The 25,462-nt window shown below is 51.5% G+C and overlaps 6 protein-coding genes across 6 annotated transcripts; 1 reads left to right on the top strand and 5 right to left on the bottom strand.

Moving 5' to 3' along the window:
- Positions 1 to 1,562: 1,562 nt before the first annotated feature.
- J4E86_010129 (uncharacterized protein) lies at positions 1,563 to 2,649 on the bottom strand (the record flags this gene model as incomplete). The annotated part of the gene is made up of 3 exons (XM_051450629.1): positions 1,563 to 1,843; positions 1,966 to 2,408; positions 2,471 to 2,649. The coding sequence occupies 3 exons, from the start codon at positions 2,647 to 2,649 to the stop codon at positions 1,563 to 1,565; spliced, it is 903 nt and encodes a 300-aa protein (XP_051298144.1).
- A 2,238-nt stretch (positions 2,650 to 4,887) lies between these two features.
- On the bottom strand, positions 4,888 to 5,721 carry J4E86_010130 (uncharacterized protein; the record flags this gene model as incomplete). The annotated part of the gene is made up of 2 exons (XM_051450630.1): positions 4,888 to 5,108; positions 5,256 to 5,721. 2 exons carry the CDS (start codon positions 5,719 to 5,721, stop codon positions 4,888 to 4,890), a joined length of 687 nt encoding a protein of 228 aa, XP_051298145.1.
- Positions 5,722 to 7,669: 1,948 nt separating this feature from the next.
- J4E86_010131 (uncharacterized protein) lies at positions 7,670 to 9,697 on the bottom strand (the record flags this gene model as incomplete). The annotated part of the gene is made up of 3 exons (XM_051450631.1): positions 7,670 to 7,948; positions 8,004 to 9,557; positions 9,677 to 9,697. 3 exons carry the CDS (start codon positions 9,695 to 9,697, stop codon positions 7,670 to 7,672), a joined length of 1,854 nt encoding a protein of 617 aa, XP_051298146.1.
- A 1,149-nt stretch (positions 9,698 to 10,846) lies between these two features.
- Positions 10,847 to 12,850, top strand: J4E86_010132 (uncharacterized protein; the record flags this gene model as incomplete). The annotated part of the gene is made up of 1 exon (XM_051450632.1): positions 10,847 to 12,850. The coding sequence occupies one exon, from the start codon at positions 10,847 to 10,849 to the stop codon at positions 12,848 to 12,850; it is 2,004 nt and encodes a 667-aa protein (XP_051298147.1).
- A 5,960-nt stretch (positions 12,851 to 18,810) lies between these two features.
- On the bottom strand, positions 18,811 to 19,356 carry J4E86_010133 (uncharacterized protein; the record flags this gene model as incomplete). Its single annotated transcript, XM_051450633.1, has 2 exons — positions 18,811 to 18,916; positions 18,974 to 19,356. 2 exons carry the CDS (start codon positions 19,354 to 19,356, stop codon positions 18,811 to 18,813), a joined length of 489 nt encoding a protein of 162 aa, XP_051298148.1.
- Positions 19,357 to 22,386: 3,030 nt separating this feature from the next.
- J4E86_010134 (uncharacterized protein) lies at positions 22,387 to 25,108 on the bottom strand (the record flags this gene model as incomplete). The annotated part of the gene is made up of 4 exons (XM_051450634.1): positions 22,387 to 23,266; positions 23,336 to 23,681; positions 23,742 to 24,734; positions 25,000 to 25,108. The coding sequence occupies 4 exons, from the start codon at positions 25,106 to 25,108 to the stop codon at positions 22,387 to 22,389; spliced, it is 2,328 nt and encodes a 775-aa protein (XP_051298149.1).
- Positions 25,109 to 25,462: the final 354 nt, after the last annotated feature.

Here is a 25,462-nt window from a genome sequence, read left to right on the forward strand (position 1 = left end):
ACCCCCCGCTAATGATGACGTTGCGCTCTCGTTGTCCCTGCGAGTATCTGGTCTATTAGACATGGAAATAGGCGAAACCGGATGCGGTGTTTATGCTGACTTTGAAAGGGTGTTTGATATGGACATGAGAGTTTGACAAAAGGTTTTCAGTGTCTCTGCGTCAAATCATGACACCAAGCTGCTTTATCAATGCAGCCTGGAGGACAAGGGCAAGGGCCTCGTTTATCTTATCCACACCGGTCAATGTTCATTTTCAGCTCCGGAAGCAAGGTTGTTCGAGTCCAGTGAGCGTGAAGTAAGACAGCCACATCACCTTGTATACGACATGTTAGGAATAGTTTAGGTTGCACAACAGCTCACTAACGCATATGCGTACTAGGAGAGTTCGTGGCGCAGGTGTTGTCGCGAAGCTGAGCTCTCAGCCCCGCTCGTGCCATGCAACCAGCCCCACCACTTTTCAGTTGTCCTCTTGAAATAAAACGGAACGAGACCTTCACGATCGACATCAGTGGTTCAAATACTTTTCCAAGAGCACGCGAATCTGCATCTCAAACCTCTCTCTTCCTCATTCCAGATGTCTAGTCCATGTCAGCGTTAGAGATTGGTCCTATGGCAGTACCGGCAGTACCGGCAGGTTACGATGAATTCGGTCCCGACAACGAGGTTGAGGATCATCCAGCAGGAATACACGACGATAAACCCCATCCAAACCACGGAAAGGACAAGTTAAAGAAGTGGTTCAGGTCTCTGGGAAAGAGACGGAGGGATGAAGAGGAAGAAAGGAGTCAATGAAGATGGATGGAGAATGCGTCAAACATTGTTCGTCATGCGCAGTCTCCACGGAAGAACGACAGCAATGGTGTATCAAGAGAATCAAGCGCAATGTCGCGCGTCACAGCGCACCCGACTCCCAGCCTCGTCAGCTCCTGGCTTACCGACAAGATTAACATCCGGAACCAACCTGCCTTACAAGGCTATCTGGACCCTATTTACGGCGGAGGCCTAGCGTCTGTTATCGCTACCTCACAGCTTGTGTATTCATCGATAATCATCCGCTGCCAATCGAACGAGTACAATGCTACCGGACCGCTGCAAAACCCCGCTTCACAACTTCACATATCCACGCCTGCAAAGCAGCGGCTGAATCTCGGTAGAGAATTCACTGGTTTTGACCCCATCGGATTCATAGGTTGTCCGCGGGTGTCCTGTCGATCCGAGAGACCCATCAGAAAAGGAGCGAGAACTGAGGGTAGAAGGTTGAAGGGGCTCATTCGCAGCTCTCGGTGAGGCAAAGGTGCTTGGGAGTCTTATCGATTCAGCCTGAAAAGTGCCTATGAGGCTGTCGCTTATTTTGCCCATGTCCGGTCAACATTGGTTTTCAGCTCTGGAAGCAAGCTCTTATTTTTGACCAGTAAGCGTCTGCGGAGGTCAGCCACATCAGCCCCTCGCAAATGATATAGGCATGGATTCAGCCGCAAAACATCCTGTTTAGTGCTTGATATTGGAGCGTTGGCGTAATAATTATCGCAAGCTGAGTGTTCGCCTTCGCTCTGGATGTCCGCTTAGTTATCTAAAGCTACATGCGTTTTCTCTTTCTTATCAACACCCAGCCACAGTAGATCAGGTCGGCTGTAATGGCCACAAACATCCAAGAAACCTTTTGCCTTCAAAATATCATCAAGCTGCAGTTCTGCGTAAATGAACCCCTCTTCTGTCTCTGGTGGACCATCAGCCACCAGGCGCCCATCCGGGCCAAAGATAGCTGAGCTACCTCCACCAGGGGTATTCATGGTGACGCCGGAGGCTGTCCGCAGTGTAGCGATGCCTGCATCACTCATTACCGCTGTAGTATGCAGAACAAAGGATTGCGACTCCATGGCGTAGACTTGGGAGAGGCTGCGGCAACCTGTTTACCAACTACATTAGCTAAGGGTGACTCTGCTCGTATACAATATGATAACACACCTTCTTTGCTCATGGAGTACAAGCCTGGACCGCCATCATGATCGTACAGCGGCGGCCACGCAGCAACATGTATGGTTTCTCTCTGATGGTAAGTGTGGTATTTGAGCAGTGGTTGCGTATGCTCCCAACAAGCCAGAGCACCAACGCGTCCAACGTCCGGCAGCTCCACGACGTTCTGGAGAGCAGAGCCCGATGCATCTCCAAATATCGTCCTTTCCATGTGCGTCGCTTTCAGCTTCCGACGCAGAACTTCGATACTACCCTCGGCATTGATGATAGCTTGTGAGATGTAAAGCGAGCCTTTGAAGTTCTCGCTGAACCCAAGCACAACGGCGATATGGTGGTCTGCAGCACTCTGGCAGATGCGACGCATCTCGGTTGAGTCTACATGCAGAGAGCTCTTCATGTAAGCTGTCGAGAGCTCGAAGTCTATGGGCCTTGACCTGGCACCACATATCAGCATACCTTGGAAATCGACGAAGGACAGTTGTATTCGCGAACGTACCATATCCAGGCTGGATAACCTGGAATCCAACATTCGGGGAACGACACAAGTTTTGCGCCGTTCTCTGCTGCCTCGCGGATCAAACGGCAGGTCTTCTCGACAGCTTTTGGTAGGTCAAGCCATGCTGGCTCGAACTGAGCGACAGCAACGCGAACAGTGGATGATGGTTGATGTGACATGACGTGGATAGTGTGTTGAGCGTAGAAAAGTAACAGATATCTGATCACGTTGTATTTCGAAGAGGATATTGATTGCGGAAATACAAAAGACCGTACATATCACTATGGCATTAGCAACGAAATGACTGCAGCCATCAGATAAGTGGGCACGAAGATACAGAGGTTCACTAATCTTATACAGCAACACAAAAGGCGGGGCTCCTGACTGCTAGCAGCGGAACCTTCCCGCTGGATAGCCAAGACACGTCCAATCAGGGGTGTCGGCGAGCTTCGAAGCCGACATGTCTCTACACCGGCAATCTTACCTAGGTATCTTTGATTTCGGCGCTTCTCTGTCGATAGACGGTTTTCTTGATGCTAATAGATGTTTAATTCGACCGAAAAAATGCTCGGCTGCGGACATTTGGCTCTGCAAGTACTATTCGTGTGCGGACTGTTGTGCGACATTTACTGACTTCGTGTAGCAATCTTTGAGCGACTGCCCCAATTGCTCGGTTGATGAGTGTCACATATATCTAGTTAGTTCCCCAATACACTCCACTGCTCTTCCCGCTTTTCTCCACTATTCATCGACTCTTATCCAGCAATCTCAATGCCGCTCTTCATTGTTGAGCCTGCCGACGGCATGTCGGCACCCACCCTCGGCATCTCGGTGACTCGTCTAGGTAGTCAGTGTAGCCATCAGATACACGCGTTGTTCAGGAGCATGCGCGATATCGCAGATGCCTACGGGACTGATAGATGCTGACAGTATTTAGGCAGCGATACAGACCCAGTCTTCGACACAGCTCTCAACGCCTCGCTACCGAATCTTACAGCTTCTTCCTTATTCGCGATTAAACTGTCTAGTTTATTGCGATATTTGCTCCAACGTTAGGTAATCTCCTACTTCGTTAATCATCTCTAGCACATCTTTGATTGCTCATAAAGATATGCAGTCTGCCCAGATGGTCTTCGAACCGTGTAGCTTTGCGCCCATCTAGCGAGTTCGCATACATTTCAGTAAATCCGGAACCGGGTCTTTTGATGAGAAAAAACATGGATGAAGCAGCGAAAGCCGCAAATCTGGGAGAGCCCCGCAGTGCGGCTACCGTGTTTTAAAATATCGTTGACCTCCATAGATACCACCAGTGCGAAGCGGAGTGAACATGAGGACCGAACGAGTCCAGATACTTCTACAAGGAGGATGACCCTTGCGACCTTTGGTCAGATGCTGGTCTGAAGTATCACAGCCTGCGGAAGTACATCGATCTGATGGAGAAGGATGATGTCTTGGGGATTCCGACAGAGGAAGGAGCCGCTCAGTAGTAGACCTGCTTTAATCCGCTAGTGTCCATCGCTCCAAGCACCACATTCCCTCTAAGTCATTCCTACCTTCTCTGTCAGGCTAGTCGTAGTTCGCCGAGGTCGTAGGATATATCATGCCACCTGGACACCCAGCAGCGGCCCGCCCGCGGGTGACAGCCCAACTAGGTAGAAACATTACCACGAAGGAGCAGTATGTCTTACTTATATCTGACTTGCATGCGGCTACCAGCGATGCGTCATCAAATCTACGCTTACTGTGGGGGCGAGAAAGCATCTAGCTCTCACGTCGTGGTCCAGACGCTGACCCGTTTCTCCACGTGTGGACCGTCCCATCGGTACAGGCAAGCCACGGCGGCTATTATACAAGACATCAGTCTTTTGGCTTCCATCGGTTAAGTCGTGTCTCCAATGCCATGGAAAGCCAACGCACTCATGGCCCTGATGGAACACCCTTGCTTGCCCCGGGCGCCTTACACATCAACTTGGCTATGTCGGCGAGGTCCCCACTACCAGGGCGGGGTGACGGCCCGCGACACGGTCTCGTAATCTACATGCACGATCGCTGCAAGATCTGACCAGGACGGAAGGAAGCAAGATGAAGTTGTTTGGTATGCAGAAAACACGAAGCTTTTTATTGTTGTTCTTTTCCGTCATATCTAGGTATGCATGCATCATGACATCATGTTTAACATCGAAACCAAGAAAACCAGCAAAACCACAAACCACAACATGCAAACGCAAGGGCAAAGCGAATGCGAAAACATTATCCCCACTGAAACAACAGAAGAAGCCAAAAAAGCGTGGAAGAAAGAAAAAGCAACAAAGCCGTTGCAACCGTCTGCGCCACACGCGCTACTGCCGCAGCAGCAGCAATAGTAGCCGGCACGGCACAGCCCTAGTCTCCACCAACATCAACTTCGACTGGAAGCCTTACATCTGGATATTGCACTTCTTCTTGCACTCCGCGGATCCGATAATAGCTCCAGTGCCCACTTCAGGGATCATTTCGCCGATGCTGGCGGGGTTGAAGGATGCGTCGCCGAAGCCAGCGCTGATGACGTCTTGGGGGACGGACCAGAGGCTGGGCAGGATGTTGAGGGTGCCGCTGTCGTCGCTGTTGAGGGCGCTGAGGAGGAGGGCGGGTTCGCAGTCTGTGGGTGTGTGTGGTTAGTAAGAGGTGCATGTGATCTAGACCGGGTAAGATGCAAGGGTCGTTTCTTGGATCTTGAGGCTGAGAGCCGCATCCCCGATCAGGAAATAGATAGACGGGAATGTAGAAGGGAGTGTGGAAGACATACCATTGTTCTGCATCATGTGCAGACTTCCCTGCGGGAAGATGGTAACGCGCATGGGGATCATATCCACCTTGCGTGTCTTGACACCATTCTCGCCAATCATGTAAGTCGTCGTGTTACCCGAGATAGCAGTAACCAAGTTGGTAGCCCTAGGGTGCAGATGCGGTGGCAGCATACCGCAGGGAGCCAGCTTGAGAAGAGCCATGCTGGAGCCGAGGCCAGTGAGAGCAGGGAAGCTAGCAGCATTGGCGTTGATGACAGCGCCGGTGGGCGAGTCGTAGTCTTTGCTGGAGTCGAAGTCGAAGTACCAGTCTTCATCGGCAGGCAGAAGGGCGTTGCGGTCGAAGTTTGTGGCGGCCATGCGGAGGGCGGCGTTTAGTTCGGGGTTGACGGTGGAGGATTTGGTGTCCGCTGCGGTGATGAGGGTAGGGAGGAGGGAGGTGAAGAGGAGGATGGTCTTGGTGAACATGGTGATGGTGGTGGTGAGGGTTTGTGGGGTTGGGAGGGAAGGTTTGAAGTGTAGAGTGTGGGAGGAATGAGTGCTTGGGATATCGAGATGTTGAGACGATGGGTATATGCTTTTATATACCGACGGTTGAACAACAGGACGTGATGTTGGCAAGTGGGGCTGATAGATCTGGGAAGCTGCAAGGCAATCGATCGTATCGGCAAGGGTAGAGAGACGGAATAAGGCGTGCTGACTTTGGGGCTGAGTTGCGATGATGGGTAAATTGTAGTAAGCAAGTGGTGGAGTTTGTCGACTTCGATGCCGTCTATCCAAGTCATGCATGCGGACTTATATAGATCAGGCGGCCGCATGGAAGGCTGGGACTCGCTGCAGTGGAGAAGACGAAGGGCCAGGGCGTGTTCGGTAGACTGGACTGCTGACCGCTCTGTCTTGCTCATCGTCGTAGGCTTTCAAGCCACTGTTACTCTTGCCCGGTGGAGGCGTCGCTAGGGAGGTTGATCGGTCATTGGAGCGTTCCTGACTATGGAGCGCCATTCCGTCCCAGCTTGTGTCGTGACCAGCTGTCAGAATTTCCTCGTTTGAGCCGAATATGTTTGTTGATGGCACGGTTGCTTCCGACGGGCTGCGCTGGTGGTTGCTGCATATAATGCATCGTGAAGAATATGTGAGAAGCGGTCCGACCCCGGGTGTTGCTGCTTCTGTAAGGTACCTAGGTACATAGGTACATCTCACTTGCCTGCAAACCCGGTTTGCGGATCGATGCTCGAGATTCGCACCATGTGTGCGGCCGCATTGGACCAGGGACCGGGATCAACATAGCGCGTGGCGTAGCTTAACTAGAAGGGGATGTGTTAGATTGCTTTGCTGAGTTCTCCGACTGTTACTGGCAAGTTGCAGCTTTTGTGCGAACTCGCTTGTAACGAGAAGTGGTCGTAGGTGTGTGATGGAGCTTCCTCCATCACATGCTATTTGTTGATACGACCTCTACTTGGGAAGATACGCCGATTTAGTGTAACAGATTGAAGCTTGTGAGCATTTCTTGGAGGTCGTAGACGTGCTGTTGGGGATGAGTGGGTCCAGGGTGGTGCTGCACATCAGTCGATGGTCGTAGGCCCTTGTGCGGCCCAACAGCATTCGAGCTACCACCAAGCGGAAAAATACGTCGAAATCTGACAGGCGCCTTACATGGCTGCGTCAGGCGCCCCTTGGGTACAGACTGGCTAAAAACGCCACAGTTCTACCAAACGAGGCGGAGCTTAGTCAAGATTGTTGGTGGAGGAACGTCGATATTCTTAGTGACACGGTCGCACTAGAAGATTGCGCCATTGGTCGTTCAAACGCTAAGTTTCGACCAACGGCAATACAGATGTGCGTGTAATTGTGGAAGAAACACAACGCGCCAGTCACGTTGTGGCCTCGTTGCATTAGCTTTGCCGTCTTGGGCGGCTATGCTTTGGTGTGCAGGGATTGGTTAGCCCGACGCGAGTTTGAGAAAAAGATGCCCGCATCGTTGCGCAGTATCTTGTGTAGCTTGCTGTGCAGCTTTGAGTGCGTTGGAGAAATGGCTTACCTAGAAGAGAAATGTTTTGGTAGTATCACAATCGCAACGGTACTTCGTCCAGGTCAGAATCGGTCGCGGAGCAAGCGCAGCAAAGGTGTAGCTCTAGATTGATCGTGACACCAAACATGTTGGCCTTCGTGGATCTACCTCAGCGTTTCATGTAGATGACTTGAAGAGTGGGAAACCGAACAGGATAGTTTTGGGGACAATTTAGGTCGTGAATAGGTAGAAGGAGTGTACGCTATGCCAGACGCCCCGAGCATCTCCGGTCTTTGGAAGTGATGAGATTCTAGCATAGATCTCGGGGCTTGAGGTTCACAAGTCCACGTCGTCCCATATTGGCCATTCAGTCCCTTCAATAAGAGCCACACCGGTGACAGCGAGCTATCACTGTTTGGTAGCAACGCCAGCGGGATCAGCGGGATCAGTCTTATCTGAGCGCATGAGATAGGCCATTACACCCCAGATGCCCCTCATCGCCTCAGTACGGTCATCAACGTTAAACAGATCAAACCATCTTGTTCTTTGGAGCTTTGGGGAAAACCAGTCGGAGTCTGTTGGCGCTTCTTTGGGCAGTCTACCTTCGGTGATGTACTCAAGATAAGCCGGATGTATGCGTAGCTTTAACAGGCTGATGTGGTGGTTCAATGACGATACCATGAAGACCTAGATTGTCGGATCAGCGGAATGAGCTTCCTAGAGCTGTAGTACGAAGCCCTACATCGTCCCACTCAACACTCTTGTCTTTGCCGATGGCCTTGTAGGTCACTTTTGGATCCCACAGTGGGTTTCCAGGTCGCAACGTTTTCCAAATCTCTGCTGGTGACGGCCTGCGGCGAGCCTTGGATCCGTCACGATTTCTGTCGGTGGGCTTTGCTTCAGGTTTGGACGCTGCATCTTTAGACAGTATCTCGATCGCCCCAGTTGTTTCGCCAACCTCCCCTCCGGGTCCTCCACCCCACCGCTCTTTCGTTGTCCACCATCTATCCTCGCCGCCTCTTCGTTCCTCTTTCCCCTCTCTAGCTCTCTCTTGTGCCAGCAACAGCAACCCACCTAACTCGCGCACAGCATCAAGATTAGATTGCTTCTTCAGGTTTCCTGTCAGTCCAAAGCCAACGTCTGCCCTGCATTGTACCCCCAATACCGGACCTTCCATATAGCCATGCCTGGCCTTAACCCTATCTTGAGGTGCTTGCCAAGCGACGGAGCTCATGCGAACAGGAAATCTAATGTGCTCAATTGTGAGGACGGGAGGACGGCGGTGTGGTGAGAGTGTCACACCAAAAGCCCATGCAATCGGCTCTATGAAAGCACGCACGCAATCAATGCGGTACTGATCAGGCATCTCGGCACCACTCCCGATACGATAGCCTCGGTAAGACCCGTTTGAGAGATCAACTACCTTGTTCTGAGACTCCATATTCACAGCCCAGGGGGCCTTGGGTGGTGCAGCCCGAGCTGGTAGTATGCGGTTTGGAGTATTTGACGGCACACGTGCACTCACTGGTGCGGCGCTGGAGCCATTGGCGCCTTGGACCTCGGCTGGTCGCTGTCCACTTTCAGCATCTTCAACCTTGGCCTTCTTGCGAGGTTCCTCTTCTTCAGGCGTGCGAGACCCTGGCCTCGCTGTGGATATTCGATTCGAATCAGTTTCACGTTTGGCGTCCTGACATTGGGCATCTGTGGACTCTTGCGGGGAGCTTGAAACCACTGCCACTCCGCTAGCACTGCCAGCTTCTTGCACTGGCGGAAGATATTCGTCTAGTGAGGTATCCCAGTAATAAGCCAAGTTGTCAAGACCTTCCCAGAACTTTCGGAAATGCGCTAGTCGAAGCTGTGGTTGATCTCCAACACTCTTGCGCGTGAGTGTTGAGTAAGCATCAGCATTCTTGAAGAACAGTTCTCTCGCTCGGACATAGAACTCTCTCTGATCTGGTATCCTTCTGCCATTGCTCAAGAGTGTGGCCGGGGTATCAGGACTGGTTGCGGCGTCGTTCTCTCCCGGTGATTCTAACCAGGAGGTTGGGGGCAGGAATGACTCTGCGTTGTTTGGCAAGGATGACAATAATGTTTCCAAGTCACATTGGGGCTGGAACGTGACATTCAACAAGGCCAAGGTCTCTTCACTCACATCAGACGGCTTCTTGAGTCGCAAAAAGTGCTCTGATATCCTTGCTCCTGGTTGGGTCCAGGTGGCTGGCAACGTGTTTATTGACGGCTCGGGCGGCTCAAGGGAAGGAAACTTGACGGGTGTCGGTTTCGAGGGTGGCGACCTCTGTTTCTGCGTATCATGCTGCCCCGCAAGTAGGTTGCCTATGAACAATTTGTCCTATATCAGCAACAATATTGCACGTGCGCCGCACGTCTCAGACGAAACATGTGTGGAATATATACCCACTTGACTGACAGAAGCATGCCAAGTAGCTACCACAACAAGCAGCTGAACCCGAGAAGAAAGAAAACATGTATGCGAATTTGGAAGGCCATTTCAGATGCCATGGTAAACCAAGCTTCGGGATGATGTTATTGGCGTAGACTCCCGAGGTCCACTTCGAGCGGGCAGACAAGACCTCTGCGCGAGACGAAGAGACGACAGCGCTCAACCAAGAGCAAACCAATGAGAAGAATACTCACCGCTGAAGCTGAACATTATCGCAGGGTCGTGGTACGAGGACCGTGATGCTTAGGGGCGTGATGGAATCGGCGATGGATGTCGAAGTCGAGCGAGGGCCGCGGATCTTCAAACCGGACGTGCGCACCCAACGCAACAACGTCTCCACACCCACGAGCGACTCTCTGCTAGAGCTTTGCGCGAGCATGCAATATGATATTGATGCATTATATCACACTTCAGGAAAACCAGACATGAGTATTGTGACAGTTCCTCTCCGCAAGCCACGCGCGGCGTAGCCACCTAAACTCTAAGAGCACGTTCATGCATTGCCCCGAAGGCGACTGTCAAGTGGTGCCACTGGGGCCAAATGAATCATGGGATGACAAGGCAGACTAGGAAGATGCCTCTCAGCGATTTGGAAGATGCGAGAGGTCGAATAGAAGTATTTTCCATCTTCGAGTTGCTTTTGGTGTTCAGTCACGTGCTGGGGACGCCTGCCCGCCAGGTGCGCAACACCAGCACCAGCCTCCAACACTCCATCTATCCAACCCCATCGCGCATCGTCACATATGTCATCGCGTCCGCGAGAATGGCTGCCAGAGTGCTTTGTCGGGCGGCACGGCAGTCGGTTGAGACGGCCAGGCCGGTGCCGCTCAAGTGTGCGAGGCTCAGCGCGCTTCATGTGCATTGTTCGAAGCGCGATGTGAAGCCGCCCGCGTTTCAGACGGATACAAGCGCACCATACTGTGCCAACGGTTGACTACCACCCGGACGTTCTTCGAACGCCTACTAACACCTCTCTTCGTTAACCATTCATTCAGCATCACGTAGCGGTAAACTCCAATTTCCCAGTTTAATATGCACAAAGCGTCCGCGGCGCCTTGTATCCTTTCTCTTCGTCTCTCCTTCTGAGCCCTTGTCGGCGTTTCTTTCCATGAGCTACTGCTCGCATGGCCACCCCTCAAGAGTCCATTACGACGGTAAACGGGAGACGATGCACTCGTTCTCGGGCCCGAACGGCCCTTACAACCTCGACGACTCCAGCAACATCCGCAGCCGCCGCCCCTCCCCAAGTCACTTCGTCCACGACCGTTGAGGCGGCACCCAAGATAGAGACCAGCACCAGCCAAGCACCTCCTCCGCCACCTCCTCCCTCTTCAACGGCACCGGCACCAGCGCCGACTACGTCTGCCCAACAGACAGCACAGCCGCCCCCCGCAGTGCCTACAACATCTACGACGGAAGCAGCAGCAACGTCCGCGATAGGTACGAGTAGCCCGGCCCCTACATCTTCGGAGCGGGTGACACCGCTGGCTCTCGCATCTTCAGCCCGTGCAACGGCAGCGGCTCAGAAGCAGCCAGAAACTCAAGCGGCACCGGAAGTGTCTTCCCCGGCCGCTGCTGTTCCTCTGGCTGTGTCTTCGCAAGCTGCTGCGGCTTCACAGGTTGCTGTGGCGGTGTCTTCGGCTCCGCCTCCGCCTCCAAGTCCCATACCAACAACTTCTGACACAGAACAAATAGCTGTTCCAACGTCACTCGTTGCATCTTCGCGCGCACCGGCTCGCTTCACAGCTCCGGCGATATCCGAAGGTGCCACATCGGACGCGAGCCCTCCGCTGGCGATAGAAACCGACACGAATGCACAACCGTCTGTGACAGAAGCGCCGGCTATCGCAGAACCACAGCCCACTACTTCGCTAGTAGATTCCACACCGACCGGAGGATCGGCTGGCATAATTGCACCGGAACAAGGAAACTCTGGCGACAACAGCCCGTTGACCTTTGCGAACGGTGGAAACATAGGAGGCATAATCGGGGGTGTCTTTGGCGGCGTAGCTGGATTGGCCTTGATTAGCGTATTGCTCTTCGTCTGCTTGCGAAAACGGAAGTCGCGGCCCGTGCGATGGAACGAGAAGCAAGAGTCAGGCCCAAGTTTCCTGGCTAGGTTGAAGACGATACCCAGCGGGGTGGGCGCATTTGTTGCCAGGATTAAAGGAAGCCAATCCGGCCCGATTAGCAATCCCTACCAACGACATGCTGCGCAAGCCAGCGTTGGTTCGGTATATTCGAGGGACTCCAATGGCAGAGGTCGATCAACCAGCGAGCCGCAAGGATTCTTCGGTGTCAAGCGCGCAGGTTCCAGCAACAGCATGTCAAGCAAGAAGAGCGAGAGGAATCTGCTCCGGAAGAAGCCGAGCAGCATCTCATCAAATTACCGATTTCCAGGAATCGTCGAAGACACAGGTTCGCCAAATCCCTTCGCCGACCCAAAAAGCACGCTCCTGGTACTCAACCCGGATCCTCGAAGCGCGCCTGTCACACCGCAGGTCCCTGTTGCTGCTGCCGACACGGAACCCAGAGATCCTTTCGCATCTATCCAGGACCCACCTGGAGCTGCGCCAGCTTGGGCTCAAGTACCGACTCATCATCATACACGTACTATAAGTTCAGTATCGGCCCTGAGCTCACATCCTGTGTCCTCGTTCTACACGTCCGACAACCCGTTCCGAGATCCACCTTATGCACCGCCTGCTCCCAGCCAGGCTGTTCTCCCAAGCCATACCCGCCGTTCATCAATGGCGTTACCAGGCTTCAACGCGTTATCGACCGTGGATGCAACCTCCACGTTCGCCTCTCGCGACTCTGATATGTTCTTCGGAGAACCAGGACCGAGCAGGCCCGCCACCAACTTCTTCACCCCAATGCCAACTGGTCGTACGGTCCGACAGTCCGATCCTTTCGACCTCGACCGACCTGAAGTTCTTGGCTTTACAAGCGTCTTCAACATCAACAGAAAAGAAGTGGCCGGAAACATCACGCGACAACCTACACGAAGTAAACGAACAAGTAGCGTCGGCAATTGGGGCAACGCAGCGCCAGACGCCAACAACTATGGACTGTTTCCGAGAGACAGCACAAAGCCACCACCATGGGGACCGAACGGCAGGAGATGACGACGGCCACACGAGGATACAATGTCGCAATGGAGGAACCTTTCGCGCACAGGACGCGTAAAGACATAATGAGCAACAACACGGACGGCGTCCCACGATCTTTTCTCTTGATGGCAGGAAGTATTCCGCGGGCTCCATCATATCTTGTATTCACCCACACACACACGTTCCCTCCCACTTTGAATATGCACTGAGCGAGCCATTTTCTGTAACATATATCCCCCCACTACAGATTTTCTTGTAGTTGTCGTAGCGTAGCATAGCGTAAAATATACCCCTCAATGAATACCATTACGTATACCAGTATCGACTGTTCTGAGGAAAGGTTGTTCCAAGTAGAGGAGATGATTAGTGATTGGCGCATTGATTGCGAGATGAAGTGATGTACGAGGTCGTACGATGGCGGGGACGGGTGGCGGTTGCCAAGGTGGGTTTGGAGTGTCAACCTGAGGCAAGAGCGTGAGACGCTAGGTATAAGGTTTGACTTGTGAGTGACAGAAGTGTACTAGATCACCTCACACGGTGAAAGAGCTAAACAGGTGCGCTGAAGTCTATATTACTACGAAAACATGAGTTTGAGAGATGAGGAGTCAAATTAGCCTTACTAAAAAGATTATATCTACCCTGTAGAGGTGATTGTCCAGCCTTTTCCCTGCATGGGAGGGTCTACAGAAAACGCTCAGGCCGTGAATCCGGATGATTTGAGTTACGTCGTTCCTGTCTGGTGCCAGGTAAGACATGTTGACGTAAGAGGCTGGAATGGGTAATCACTCTTTCTTGATGTAGCTGACCCCGCTTTAACAACCCTCAGCCAGCTTCTTCCTCTCGACAACAAGACGACTCTTCACTACAATACGCCTCTTCTCCTCCTGGACCCTCTCTTCAACAAATCTTCTCGATCGATCTTACGGCATGTTGCGCTTCTGGCTACTCCAGAATTAAGCTACCTCTGTCACTCCCGGCAGGCCTTCACTATGCTGTGCGAAGTATGTCTCAATATATTCCGAGGCTCATTTCCTAGAGGAGACCCTGAGGTTCCATTCCTCTGGGGAGACCCTAAGTATCATGGCTCCATTGAAAGCTTGCAGCGCTCCGCCCTCGAGCACTGTGACATCTGTCTTGTTTTCTGTGACGAAATCCCTAGCATGTCACTGCCAGGCTCGGAGAACATCCAATTCTCAACGACGTTCAAATTCCATCTCATTGAGAATACAAGCACCGGGAACCTGGAGTTTACAGCCAAAGTAGACCGTGACATACGATACTATAACTTCTTCTGCGAGCCCACAACCGGTACGCGCATATCGTCATGACCGAGTAAAATGTGCTGACATTGGGATCAGGATACGGCAGAAGTTTTGGTGCAGCGAAGCCATACGACTGTTCAGACTGGACTGCTAGCATGGAGTGTGCCAGAGCTTGGTTAGGCCAATGCATGGTATACCACAGCGACTGTCCAATAACTCCCTGGAGCAAGCGCACAATCATTGGAACATCGCACGCATTAGTCAAGCCCACCCCATACCGCCCAACGCGTCTCCTCGAGATCGGCGAGCCAGAAGCTACTAAAGTACGATTGCGATTATCATCTGAACTGGACAGCACGCTTTCACAATATGCAACACTTAGCCACTGCTGGGGGAAATCCAAAACACTCAGACTCACATCGGAATCGTTCCAACGCTTCAGAGATGGCGTAGCGGTCACTGACTTGGCAAAGACATTCCAGGATGCTATGCTCGTTGCGCAATCTATTGGTATCAAGCTGTTATGGATAGACACGTTCTGTATCTTCCAAGACTCTACAAAAGATTGGCAGCAAGAAGCAGGATCCATGAGTCAAGTTTATCGCAACAGCTTCCTTAACATCGCCGCCAGTATAGCTGTTGATAGCGATGTTGGCTTTCTTCACGAGAGAGCTTCGACTGTTGAGCCATGCACAGTTCAGACTGCATGGACCGATTTTCCAAACGGCAATTACTGTATTTACGATTGGCACTACTGGAACAGCAATTTCCGACGTATGCCTTTAAAACGTCGCGCATGGGTCTTTCAGGAGAATATTTTGGCCCCTAGAGTGCTTCATTTCTGTGGTACGCAGATGTTCTGGGAGTGTCACGGCCTGTTAGCCTGTGAGACCTGGCCTACCGGGCTACCAATACATATGTCGACGAATTCCCTAAAAGGACGGCAGTCTGCGAATTATGATATCTTTGGATCAAAGAGTACTTATTACAACGGACCTTCAGGTATCTCTGTGGCTGAATATCTCGCATTCAACAAATCTCGAATTGGGGGAGCGTGGATGCAGCTCGTCAAAGAGTACAATGCGTGCAACTTGACATTTCCAAGCGACAAATTGATTGCTTTGTCGGGTGTCGCAAAGTACATGGAGCGGCTTCTTGATATTGAGTACTGCGCAGGCCTCTGGAGTTTTGACCTCATCTCAGGATTAGCTTGGTCGAGAGAGAGAAATCTGGAGCCTGCGTTCCCCGAAATCCAAGAGCCCATCCCTTACCGGGCACCTTCGTGGTCATGGGCTTGTCTGGATGGCCCGATAAAGTCGCACGGGTATCAAAGAGAAGATAGACGTTTAGTCGATGTTGTCTCTTGCGACGTCGAGACCGCGACGAAGGACCGAACAGGTGCGGTCACTAGTGCTGTGATGAAATTATCCGGCTACCTGGCAACGATCAAGCTGCACCGCGACTTTGGGACGAAACAGCCATACCCAGCGACTGAGGGGAACTTCGAAATCTATTGTGACGGCAAGTGGAACAGCATGGGAGCCTGGGACTTCAACTTCGATCTTCGCCCTCCGACTTTTCAGTTACACTGCCTGTTTCTCTTCATTGACGAGTTCAGGATTATTTATGGTCTCCTACTCACGCCCACGAAAGTGACGCGCGGCCACTTCCGAAGGGTGGGGATGCTCCAAGATTTTCTCAAGGATAACACATCGTTGGATTTGAATCAGTTCTCACACTTCAAGAACGAGTCATGGTTGGAGTACGAATCCGTGGATGATGATGGGAAATACACGATCACAATCATATAGATACAACCTTCGTTCTGCGATACGATACTGCAGACGACACAGCGTCTTTCATTCTCCGCTATAAACTCTTCATTGCCTGCTGGCGACTACATGCATAGTATTGGGTAAGAACAATCTTTGCAAAGGTTCATGATATAAATACAGGAAATAAGACAGATCCTATGCCACCGTAGCTCAGCCGATTTTATTCATATGATCTCCGTTTTAGTTTCGTTATTGACATCGCAAAAGACGTATGCATCACTCTGCGTGACCGCCCACACCCAGCAGCCCGCTTTTATCTAATGAGACCAAGGCATGAAGGAGGTAGTGAAGTAGTCGTACCGCAGCTCTCTTTAAAATTCATGTAGATTGATCACTGTCAAACCGTACCATCCGGTGTTTTGTCGTTCTTCTTGGTGTCCTCTTCGTCCCCTTTCAACTCCGCGGAACATCTTGGGCTTTTTGGATTGTTTTGGAACGATTAATAGGAAGAGTCGCGGGGAAGAAGAGAGGCAAAGACATAGGATGTAGGGGTTTCTGTTTTAGTAGAGACGACGAAGACAGGCGGACACATCAGGGCGGATACCGGACTTTTTGGTCGCACGAGGCGAGAGTTGTAGATAAGAAAGAACAACTCGACAGGAGGAGAGGGGTATAAATACCCCAGAATCGTCGGGCGCGTCGGGTGTCGACAGCGGACTCGTCGCCAGAGTTCATCTTTTCATTTTGCTTAACTTTTGGCCGTAAGTCGTTGATAGTATCGTTTTGGTCGCCCTATCGAAGCCTGTCGTCGTGACATCTAAGCTGAAGGGCTTTCTCAAACGAGCGGTTCTGTCACATCGGAATGTATGTGGCCATTTTTAAAGAACGGGTAGGAGGAGGCCGACAGACATGTGGTCACAATCAATAAATTTTGGAGAACACTGCTCTTTGGTAGGGAAGTAAAGAGGGATAGAGATAAGGCCGCCAAAAGCTGGTTTTATACGCAACACTCTAGGCCCAAAGCTATTGAAAAGCTGTTACATATGTTTCTGTCGGTCACATTCAACCGTGCAGACAACCATTTGTGCAAGTTTTGTACTACCGATTTCGATACCAAATCTTCGTTTCTGGCGACGCGGAGGATCCATGCAAAGCGTGTATTGTTGTTTTGAGACATGCCGCCTTTCTCTCCTTATTTTGCAAAGGATCGAGTCGCCGAATCATGGACGTTGTTGTCTGCGTTTTCGTATTTTGGTGGAACGTAGTGTGGTGGTCGGAAAAAGAGAGGAAAGACAAAAGACACAGCACTTGTTTTATAGCACCGCTGAGAGTGTACAAAATCCATGATAGTCCCGTGTCGTAGATTTTAGTCTTGCCACGCAGATACCATGGTTGTGATGATAGTTGCTTTTCTCGCCGAAACTGTTTGACCTCATACCGATTTTTTGAGAAGAGGGACCCAGAAACATGTCGTAAGTGAATGAGTTTTTTTTTTGTTGAATAACGAGAACGAAAATGATACCAGGAAGAAGGGGGAGTAGCAGTCACAAGGAGCGCTTTATACTCTATGCCAACGTAATCTCGTGACTGCGTGCTCCAAGACACACGACAAGTAGTTTGGTACTCTGGAATAGATAGTTGGAGAGCATTTCGCTATGCTGTGTGAGTCTGAACACATGCGACCGAAGATTCCGCTTTTTACGGGACGAGCTCGCACGAACACATCGATAGCAACCAACAGCCTTTTAGTATGCAAAGCAGTGCGGTGATATCGAAGGAAAGAAGCAACCAGGTAGACTGAACCGTGTTTTAAATATCGTACTAGCGACTGCGCAGCCTCGAGAAGCACATGACGACATTTTGGATGACTTTGAAGCTCCGTCGGTACCCATGATGTTGCTCGGAGATAGATGCTGGTCTCAAGTACCATATGTCGGTGTATTCTTCGAGAGAAACCACGGGGGAAAGCCATAGCCTGTCTCTTGGAGCAATCTTGTAGTTTCGTAGTCACTATAGATTGGAACCAGGAGTATGAGGAAACAGCTTTCACAACCTTCAAATCTTTCGACCGTCGCACGCAGACAACATGAATATCTTGCCATTGTTTTTTCTTCTCGACGCGACGACAGACATGAACCGTGGTACAGCTGTTTTCTGGTATCCACGTACTGGTTTCAATACCATGTTTTTTGACACTCGTTTTAGCCGGGAGGGAAAGCGGATGGGTATCGTGTCGTGCAATATGTCGTCGAGTCAGTAGGTTTTGGAAACGAGGGAAAAGATCATCATTTCGTTAGCATGTAGTTTTTAGTTGTGTATAGCTGGAAGATTTGTGTTGAAGACGAGAAAGCAATCGTAGGAGTAGCTTTATACGTCTTTGCCTAGCGGCACCTTTCCCACTCACGGAAGCCATGGGCGTTGTTTGGGTACTATCTGGTACTCCAATCGATGCTCACAACATGTCGTTATGGTGAGTGATTTTGAACTGCCAGCCATGAACAAGTAGTTCCATCTTTTAGATTCGAGTAGACAGTGGAACATAATCGTGCCTTAGTATGTTTTGGAGAGCGGGCACATCGGCTTAGCGTTGTTGGTTTTTTCTTTTTGGTGCAGACCAGAAGATCATAATTTTTGATCTAGTCTTTTTTGGTAATACTTGTAGAAAGATGATGTAGAAGTCAGAGAGACCGGCGCTCGTGGAGCTTATGTACCTTTTTCCGCCAAGAGACGAAAGACATCATGTGTCTTGCCAGCAGTTCGTGCCATGTTCACCCGGAAGAGAGGGATCAATAACGACCATCACAAGGCATACAGGGTAAAGAACGAAATTTCCAAGTTGTTGCATCTTGCAGTCATTAACATTATTCTATGCTGTTTCTATTCGTCTTGATAGAACTCCAGAAGGATATCATCTTCATAATCTCCACATCATCCCCATCTATGCGATACCGAAGACCTTGGTAGGCGTGATGGTGAAGTTGAGAGGGTAGGTGACAAACTGGTTGTACCTAGCCTCATGGGTGCCGGAGAAGTTGTACGCAGGGCTATAACATCGTCAGTCTACATGCTCTCACAACCCCAAGATAGAGAACAAAACTTACCGGTCACCATACGCGCCATACTCAAAGCTAACCTCAATCTCCTTAGGTCCAAGACCCTGACCATCATGCACCCTCTCAGAGAGCCTAGCCGCAACACCGTTGTTGACACCCTCAAGCAGCTGGCAGTTCTCGTATGCAGAAGGAATCATGAAGCTCTGGTCGTAGCCCTGCTCGTAGCCGTGGCAGTATGCCTTGACGCCAGCGGGACCCTCGGGTACGCTCGGCACGGTGATGTTGAAGTTGTAGTAGCAGCCCTGGCGGGAGCAGCCGGCCTCCCAGTTCTCGACTTGCCAGGTCCAGCCTTCTGGGATGGCGATTTGGCGGGCGACGGGGCCGGCCATGGCGGTTGAGGCGAGGAGGGCGAGGGCGGTGAAGGAGACCATGGTTGCGGTTTGTGTGTGTGGGTTTGGTGGGTTTGGTGGGTTGGTATTAGATGTAGATAGGTGTGAGGCGTGAGTGTGTGAGGATGTGAGTACAGCAAAACGAAAGACGCGACGAAGACCTAATATACAATCCCCAATCTCATCAACACGAGCCCCCAACCCACGGCCAAAGGCATAGTCGTGCCGATTAATCAATCGCCAATACGGCTATTAGCCGTGCGGACGGAGAAAGTTTACTCGTTCGGGCATTTAGACGTCACTTTGCGCCGAGATCGCCAGCCGAGGATGCCCGTTACAGCATGACGCACTAACGCTCGACAAGGCTGTCCCCGTCCACTAACCACAACGCGCGCATCACGGTCCACCCGTGGCCTATATTTGGCGTCAACGTCTTATGCCCTTCTCCCACGATGCGAACAGTGTGCTCCTTCACCGTCTTCTAGGGTGAGATGGACGGACGATAAGATATTGGTTGCAGGCCATAGCTCGGATTGTGAGCTGATTAGGTGAGTGTGCCACCGCTATGCAGTTAGTCTACCAGTTTTGCCAGCATGGCCACAGTGGAGACGCTAGGTGCGCTCTCGTATTTCCCCATGATGGTGGTGCGAGGAACGTCATTTCTCGACCAGAAGTCTGTTTAGTTGCTGGTCGTTGTTACAGTCGCCACGGGGCTGAGGTAACATCATTTCTGGGCAGACCTCACCTGATCGTATTACTTCTGCGGCTAAGGCTGGTTGAAGTTCGCGTTGGTCTTTTGCGACGACGGTCGGTTTATCATGGTTGACTTTTTGGGCTCTCTGGGAAGTGCCAATCCATGGGCTTTGTATGCACATGATTCTGGAGCTTTGTGTGACTTTCAAACAAATCGTCAATCATGGTACCGCTATTCAGCAATTTCTAGAGGAACATTTGACAACGCAGCACATAGTTCATTTTTCTCTCGGTTTAATGTTTTGCAGAGAAAGAGGTCGCGACACACGCATGACGAAATCCACCGCAGAATTCGAGAAGACGAGGAAACGACAAACACATGTCACCGTCAGGGTGGGTATTTAGAGAAAGACAGGAAGCGACAGACCCATCATGACATAACCTCCAGTTTTTGTTCCACAAAGAGGAGTAAAAGTGTGTTGGGAGAAGAAAATAGTCCACCACCCGTGAGATTTTTATACCTCCTCCCACCACCAGAGGAGACCAACAGAACCAAGAAAAGAAACGTCCGCGTTTTCGCAAGTGGGAGAAAGGACACTGTCAGCCACACTCATATAAATAATCTGCCGGATTTTTGATACAGCGCCTTTATCCACCGGTGTGATTGCGAGAAGAGAGCCAAAAGGACACATGTGCTTGTTGCTGGCGTTTTTGAAAGAGCAACTTCCACTGCATCTGGCTCATGCCAGAGTTTTGTTGTATTTTAGATCCAGAACGACGACGGAGAAAACAGCCATGGTGTGATAGTAAATGGTATTCTAAGGGGAAGATACGAGCAAGCCACATAGTAGCTGTTAGTGGTGTTTTGGAGAAAAGAGCCAGCAGCACATGTGAGCTTTCACGCTGCATTTGGAGTTAAGAAGGAGACAGCACACCCATGGAATTACCAAGATTGGTTTTTAGTCTCACGCAGAGGAATGTGAGTGTATGAGGAGAAGAAGAGCGCAGTAATAGAGGTTTATATATGCGGGATGGGTGATTGCGCTAGGTCGAATACAGTGGGCGTGAGGAGGACGCTGACATATACTGGAGCCGATGACTGTTCGGTCTTTCCATAACGGAAATATAAGTAGCTTTTGGAGACCAGAAACACCCATGGCCAAACTCTCTCTGTTATTTTGGATAGGAAAGTCCAGTTCCAGCTGGCTCATCGGGAGTGGCTCCTGTTATGTTGAGTCAGGAAAGCCGAAGACACAGCCATCCGGGTAAGGAGTAGTGCTTTTAGAGGAAGAAAGGAGGACGCAGAACATTTTGCTGGCTCTTCGCAGTTTTGGTAGAAAAAGTCCAAGGTAGCTTTTGAGGAAGAAAGTAGAAACTCAAAGCTCGCTCATAGCTTACTTATATCCTCGTAGATTCGGATCTAGAAGAGGGAAGGAACAGTCATTTGACTTCGGTCAAGACATTTCTGGAGGAAGAACCAGAACATAGTCTCGGGGAAGACGATTTTTGATGTGCGCAGTAGAGGCGAAGGAGCCAGTCATTCATCTCGCAATTGGTGTTTTTGGACAAGCCCAGGGAAGGCGGAGGAGACAATCATGATTGATTGTTGTGACAATTTTTGGAAGAAGAGGCGGCACATAACAGGCGGACCTGGAACTTTGAATAAGTCCAGGGGAGACGGAGGCAGAGACAGCCATGTGTATTCCCCTCGCGGGTTTTGGAGGACGAAACAGCACATGCCCTAGACTTCCAGTTTTTTTAGATCGACCCAGAGAAGGCGGAAGGAACAGTCATTCTACAGTGCACTCCACGGTTTTTGGAGGAAGAAGCAGCACATGGCATGCACCACTGTGCTTTTTAGATACGGTCCAGAGAAGGCGGAAAGAACAGTCATTGAGAAGACCTTGAGGAATTTTGGAAGAAGAAGCGAGACATGTACTTCTGCCAAAGCCTTTTCGAGACCGATCCAGAGAAGGCGAGGAGGAACTGTCATTTGTTCACCGGGTTGTGATTTTGGAAGAAAGAAGGAGGACGCAGGACATGGCTGTGTTCAAGTCTTGGTTTTGGAGAAAGAGGAGGCAGCGCACCCATCGGGCGCCACGCCGTGATTTTTGGTCCTACAAAGGAGGAAGTGAGTAATGAAGGAAAGAAAGAGAGGGCTGCGAAGGGGGTATTTATATGCCGGGCGCGTGCTGGGACTAGGATCAAAAGTTATGGTATCTGGCATCGATGTCCATGGGACATCAAAAGTTGAAGACGCGAGATCATGTATTCGGCAAAACCGGCGGCAAATCCACCATCTCGTCTCTCATCTTCACATTCCCCAACCTAATCAACCCCACAACCCATTCTCACGATCCACTCTACCCCCCTACCACCCTAATTCCTACTCGGCACATCCAACCCCCTCACCCTCTTTCTATCCCCATCCCTCCCCTCCCTCTCATCCCCACTCCCCCCCTTCTCCTCAACCATAACCCCCCCATCACTACTCGTCCCACTCCCCCTCCTCCTCCCATCCGGACTCAAACTACTCCCGTCCCTCCTACTCGCTCTCTGCATCCTGGACGCAGCCGTCGGATCCGCATCCGCAAGCGCAACCGGCGTAGCCACCCTCGCCAACTGCGCCACAGCACCAAGTTTCTTATCCGATATCTCTTGCGACGTAGTGTTGGCAGTGTTGGCGGTGGTAGTAAGCATACACGACGCCACTTCGCTCCTTACAGAGCTCCTGCTGCTGGAGCGCTGGGAGGAAGATGAGGGGATTGGTTTGTTGTCGTGGTGGGAGGAGGATGGATGCTGCGGGATAGGCATGACGGCCAATTCACCCAACCAGCGTCTCGCCAACGCCCTTCTGCATCGTCCGACGACACCGAAATCCTCTCCATCACCAGTCGCACTCCCACTACCATCAACATTCCTCCCGGGCCTAACCTTCTCCTCGCCAAACCACCGCGTGATGAGGCGCCATTTGAAGCCAGCCCACCACCCCACAGGCACAACATCATCGCGCGGCCCACTGCGACTCCACAGGCTGGGCTGCGCAGTAGCAAGTTCATGGTACAGCGCCTCGTAGACGCCTCTCCGCATGGGGTTCTGACGCTGCGTCGCGAGATTGTGTTTTACGCCGTACCAGAGGATGAGGACGATGACGAGCACGGGGATGGAGACTATGAACCACCATTTTAGGGGTGGGTTTTCGGAGAAGGTGGAGACGTTCATGCCGAAGAAACCGACTGTGAAGGTTAGGGGGAGGAAACTGGGGTGGGTGTGTTAGTTTCTTGACAGAGGTAGATGGTTGAGAGGGGAGGAGGGAAGGAGGACGTACATGAATGTTATCCAACTCAGACGCCACATACTCAGGCCTAATTGTAAAGAGTGTCGCGCATCCCTAATACCTACACTCTTGTACATGAGATCTGATAGAGCGGTCGTGGGGAGGATGACATCTCTTTCCCACTGCCCGGTCAACTTGTCGAGTTCGTCTGGTACGGACCCTAGCCAGGGCTGGTCTGAAGATTCTTTTGGATCGGCACCAGCTAGGTCGTGGAGATGCGTGACCATTTCCTTGATTACGTCGACGTGGATGTATATGAGGCGTTCGACCTTGAGCCATTGTGCGCTGTTTTTCCAGAGCTCGGGGGCGCGGGATTCGTCGGCGGGGTTCTCATAGACTGGGTGGAATAGTGGTCAGTATAGTTCCTTGTGAGCGGTAGGTGGAGGTGAATGCTCACTCTTGTCTTCCAGAATCCCAACATGTGTCTCGCAAACAGCCAGGAACTTCTGCCAATTATAACTCAACGCTTTGAACACGTCCTGCAATATGAAATCCATACACTCCGCCGTCAGCGTCTCATCGTTTTCCTCCATGGGCAAGTAGAAGGATAGTCGTCTCCAACGAGACTCGAGTTCTTGTCGCGCGCCGATAAGGGTATCTTTGACGGAGCCTGTGACCGAGTTCTCAAAAAGAATGATTGTGTTTCCGTTGTCGAGAGACCGGAGCTTGGGGATGTAACGTTCCTGGTGCTCATTCGCATCTACGTTGCCGTAACTCTTCTTCAACCGCATGTACTCTTCCCACGCTTCCTCGTCGTATGGGTTCGGTATATCGGGGTCGACGGCTTGCCCTGGGGTTCCGTCGCTGAGTTGAACGTAACAGCTCAAGCGCTGCACATATACGTCGTGTCCATATCGAGGCTGATCCGTCTCGTCGTAATGATTGAGCTCCATTATGGATTTGTTATTATTCGGCCGAGGAATGTGCGTATTCCTATCGTAGGACTTGAGGTAATCGGCTCCAAAGGCAGCGCGCGAGATGCCGCGCCAGGGATCGCGTTGAGCGCGGAATGTACGGCCATTAAGGACAGGTTTGCCGCCGCGTTGTTGAGGCTTCTCGTAGCTGGCCCAGCGACCGAAGTTTGTGCCTACCAGATCGTCCGTGGCGTCGATGTTGAACTTGCGGAGCAGGTAGCGTGTCGCCCAGCTGGCGTTTTGGACGTGGATCACGCGCAATGCTGCTTGCGCTGAGAGATCCTCTTTGCGGTAGAACCGGCGCAGACTGTCGATGTCGGAGAACTCCTGTGCCACGATCTTCCGCCTGCCCTCCGCTGAGTGTTCCTTTGCTACATAATCGATGAGCAGCACGCGGCCCTGTGACCAGCTCTCCTTTGTCCATGGTTGCCGCCATTCGAGATTCGGACTGTGCTTGCGACGGTGGCCAAACGTGCCTTTCGGAGGTTCTCGGTGCCGTAAATGTGACTGTTGGTGTTCGTGGGAGTAAGGCGTAGACGTGGTAAAGGCTCGAGGGGCTGTTCTAAACGTTAGCTAGGGATCCTGACAGCCAGCAAGCGCGACATCTGCCAGCGCAACGCCAACCTGGTAACTTTCAGGGACCAATGGGTATCATGGTCCACGCTATCATAGCTCTTCTTTACCACGTCTCTTCTCCCTATCCTCTCCTCTTCTTTCTCTTCTCTTCCTGGGGAAACTCACCATTCACACCCTCCATCTCAGGACTCGGCAGCGGCCCTTCTCCCGTCGCCGTATCCTCAACCGTAATCGGCGGCGGAGTATTAGACATTCCCCTCCTCATACTAGCCATGATATGCCAGATATGCGATCAGGTGTTCAAAGCTTGCTGAAGCGCGAGTCGCATTCAAGAACGATCGTCTGTTCAAGGATCGCCAACGAACTCGCGAGAGTACAACCGCGTACGACGAACAAACAGGACGGTTGGCGGAAACAAGGCGCACATAGGTGATGTGATGTGATGTGCGATCGCGGAGGCGATATGTCACGGTGGGTGGTAGTGGAGTGCCATGATGGTGGCCTAATCCCGTGTGTGGTGCTGCGCTCAGAGGGAGGTCATGCCGTGCTGCCGTGGGTGGGTATGTTGTGGCTGATGCGATCATGAGGCTGAGATGGGAGACTACCAACGGCGCTGGGACGCGATGGG

This window comes from Alternaria arbusti (genome assembly GCF_024043155.1).
Source record: "Alternaria arbusti strain BMP 1465 chromosome Unknown scaffold_20, whole genome shotgun sequence".
NCBI lineage: Eukaryota > Fungi > Ascomycota > Dothideomycetes > Pleosporales > Pleosporaceae > Alternaria > Alternaria arbusti.